Here is a 3,715-nt window from a genome sequence, read left to right as displayed (position 1 = left end):
ATATTACAATTTCATAAAATTAATTAATGTTATTTGTTAATTAAATTTTTAATGTAATTTTTACTACATAATTAAGTGTATAAATGTATAAAGTTATTATAATGATTTATGCTTGAAATAATCATAAGAGAAAAAATTTTGAGTACAATATATTTCACAATGTGTATTGAAAAATACTCGCCTGGTAACAGCATTATGTTATAAAGGCAAAAATTAATAAATATTGCGTAGAAATAAATTTTCTTTTTTAAATTTGCTAGTCTTGTCGTCACTTTTAACGAATTGCGCATTAACATATTGAACATATACAACACTATTTAGATTTACGAGCTGTATCATGCGTTTATACTTTGATATCGCAAATAAACAGATTTTCTAGAAAAATAATTTTGTCGAGGTTTTTTCAAACCCGACAGAATATTAAAAGAGAATTCATAAATTTAAAAAATACACAGAAAAAAATATAGAAAATATATTTATTAAAGGGTAATGAGGTAGAATCGTTTTACATAATTATTTCGACATACATGCGCGACAAAGTCTTGCCACCAGAGCATGTAACTGTAATAAACTGTTAATACCTTCTACTACTCCCATATGTGTTATTCCAATTTCCTGCAAATATTAAAAATATTTATAAAAAGTATAAAAATTAATATAATATTGTACATCAACATAAATTAAGCATGCAATTTTTACCTTAACAAATTTCAATTTTAATCTCTCATCCATAGTATGATTTTTACAAACTTTAAATACGTTACTAACTATGTCTTCCGCAGAATAACCCATTTTCCAGAAATGATCCATTACCTATATAATAAATATAACTTGTAGATAGATAGATCTGATATAATATATGTATATCTGAATAAGCACATATATTACTATCTTTAAACACTTATATTTTACCGAGCATGCTTTAGAAACATCTCCCTTTATGCAATCATCTAACATATCTTTGACAATCAAAGGATGAGGTTCATCACAGACTTTAAATACATTTTCTGCATTTACATGATTAAATCCATTATATGTAGATTGCAAATTATTTAGAGCTTGCCTCATATCACCTTGAGCTGTAAATATTATTGCTTCCATGCCGTCATCTGTATAAGAAACCTGCAAAACAGATATAAATAATTTTGTAAGTCAAGTTAGAAGAGAAGATTAGTTTCCGTTTGTATTATTTTAATTACATTTTCTTTTTCGCAAACTTCAAGAACTTTGGCTAAGACTTCAGCATCCGTTAACTTTCCATATCTTAACATAGCACATCTTGATTGTATAGGTTCAATAATCTCCTCTGTATTGTTGCACGCTAGAGCAAATCTAGTTGTGTGGCTGTAAATTTCCATTGTTCGACGTAACGCTTGTTGCGCACCATCAGTCATACTGTCAGCCTCATCTAAAATAATGATTTTATGTTTTCCTTTTGGAAGATTCACCTGCAAGTTCAAAACAATCATATTAAAAATTAATAAATTAAAAAAATATCTTACACAATATCTTTACCTTTTTCTGAGCAAACATTTTTATTTTATTTCTAACTACATCTATTCCTCTCTCATTCGAAGCATTTAGTTCAAGTACAGCTTCTTTGAATGCTGGTCCCAATAAAGTACGAGCCAAACATAAAATCGTGGTAGTTTTACCCACTCCAGGTGGGCCAGCGATGATAATATTTGGAGTATTTCCATGCTGAGCAAAAACAGATAATCTTGATACAGTATCCTCATTACCAACAATATCGGAAAAGATTTGAGGCCGATATTTTTCAATCCTAAATGAAAACAATTAATAATAACATTCTCATATTTAAATAATTAATAATGTTGTTATATTTATATACCTACTGATATTATAAATTACTAATATTATAATTGATATGTTCTTATGTTTATATCATTCACAGTATAACAGCTGAAGGAAGGCAACTAATCAATACTGCTATCTATAAAATATTAGATCTATTCTTTTTTTTTAACTGAACTTCTTGTAGTTCATCTCCTTTTTTTCTTCAAAGACAGAAAGAAAAGATAAACCATGCAAGAAGTTTAGCTAAAAAGAATAGATCTATTATTATGCTTTCAATGTCCAAACATATAAACTAAATACTAATTCAAAATGAATTAGAATATTCTTTTAGAGTTTAATTATGTTTTTCAAACATCTCTATTCAGATTTAAATATGTTACTTTATATTAAATTGCAAGATCTAGAAAGACAAAAGATAACCTAAACTCAAGGAATAATACAGCAATCGAAGAAATAAAATATTCCGTTACAGAAATAAAACGTACCATGGTAAATTTCCAAATTTACCATATTTTTCCTTGATTTTCACATTATTGTTGCTTGTGGACGGTAAAATCTCATAATCAGTTTCCATGGGTTCATCTTCGACGACAACACCGTCACCTGCCATCTTCGAATTCACGCTAACTACGCGGGAAATGTTCGATAGATACAATCATGGAGTAAGAAAATATAGACAGAAGGAACTCATTTCAGACATCAGATAATTTATAAATATCAAACATAAATGAATTTATGATTAGATGATTAAAATACAAATATTTATTACTAATCAGACATATACAGCATAAAAACATAAAGATGTTATAGTTAAAATATTTTGCACTATGTAATTTTTATTTTTCTATAACATCTTTAATTTTTCATCTTTGTACATTATACATTTATAAATCAATATACTTATTTCTTTAAGCACAACCAGTATTTATAAATATAAATATTTTCGTACATAGGTATATATAGGTACATGTATATACAATAAAGATAAATTAAATTATACATTAATGTTTTTTCTGTGCAAAAAGATTATCTAAGTACTCACAAACTAATTAAATGATAGAAAAATAAAAATTAATGATAGCTGCCTTAAATATTATTTCTCGCAATTAACGTATCAGTACAATTTTTATATCTATCGGATATATAGCAGTACAGCAAAGTTTTTCATAAGCAATGAAAAGCTTTTGCAAAACAGACTCTTATATCGAGATGGCTGTAGCTCTGACAGCAGCGCTTAACAAAGGATTCGGATCCGGCTCTTCTGTCAGAATGTTAACTTTCGCCCATCCACGTTGTTTGTTACTTTGTCGCAGCGCATCAATAACCGCTTGCACATACAGGCCATCTTCGAATGTAGAAGCGGAGAACACCGGTTCTTTAATCCATCCTCTTTTGTCCTCCACAGATTGAAAGGCTTCTCTTAGTGCTGCAATCATCTTCCTAAGTCCTTTGATATAAGGCCTGGGTATGGAGTCCACAATTGGTAAGGATATTCCTTGCAAGTCATCCGTATCACGATACAGAATTTCCTCTTGTTCACCACGGCATCCATATAAATCTCCACCTCGAACAATCAGATGATTTCCACCTCCACATATCAGCACCTCTTGGGAGAGCTGACCTTGCAAATGATTGCTTAGAGTAGCCGTTACCAAGGTACCACCACTTAACTCCATTTGAAAGCTACAGAAATCTGGTGATGTGACATGCCTGATCCCATTAATATACTTTGTTGATTGGGTAAACGTTCTCACAACAGCGTGCACTCTCGAAGCTCGTTGACCCATCAAATGAAAAATTAAATCTATAACATGACTGCCCACCAATGCCAAGATTCCTCCACCCATTGTGTCGTCACACAACCAATCATATCCTGAAATAATTAACAAATTAAATT

The 3,715-nt window shown here is 30.0% G+C and overlaps 2 protein-coding genes across 2 annotated transcripts in view; both read right to left on the bottom strand.

Annotated features, from left to right (window-relative positions):
• Nucleotides 1-513: 513 nt before the first annotated feature.
• Nucleotides 514-2,428, bottom strand: LOC108685666 (replication factor C subunit 2). Its single transcript, XM_018190564.1, has 6 exons — nucleotides 2,304-2,428; nucleotides 1,516-1,783; nucleotides 1,200-1,448; nucleotides 913-1,122; nucleotides 700-813; nucleotides 514-615 (listed from the first exon to the last, which is right to left on the bottom strand). Exons 1-6 carry the CDS (start codon nucleotides 2,426-2,428, stop codon nucleotides 514-516), a joined length of 1,068 nt encoding a protein of 355 aa, XP_018046053.1.
• A 476-nt stretch (nucleotides 2,429-2,904) lies between these two features.
• LOC108684959 (glucose-fructose oxidoreductase domain-containing protein 1) overlaps nucleotides 2,905-3,715 on the bottom strand; it is a 2,736-nt gene continuing 1,925 nt past the window's right edge. Inside the window, exon 3 of the mRNA XM_018189534.1 lies at nucleotides 2,905-3,691. Within this exon, the coding sequence (XP_018045023.1) occupies nucleotides 3,018-3,691 (674 nt within the window). The 3' untranslated portion in view covers nucleotides 2,905-3,017. The remainder of the gene's footprint in view (nucleotides 3,692-3,715) is intronic.

This window comes from Atta colombica, unplaced genomic scaffold (assembly GCF_001594045.1).
Source record: "Atta colombica isolate Treedump-2 unplaced genomic scaffold, Acol1.0 scaffold100, whole genome shotgun sequence".
Taxonomy (NCBI): domain Eukaryota; kingdom Metazoa; phylum Arthropoda; class Insecta; order Hymenoptera; family Formicidae; genus Atta; species Atta colombica.
The sequence above is the reverse complement of the archived record's forward strand: the minus strand, read 5'-3'. Positions and strand labels throughout refer to the sequence as shown.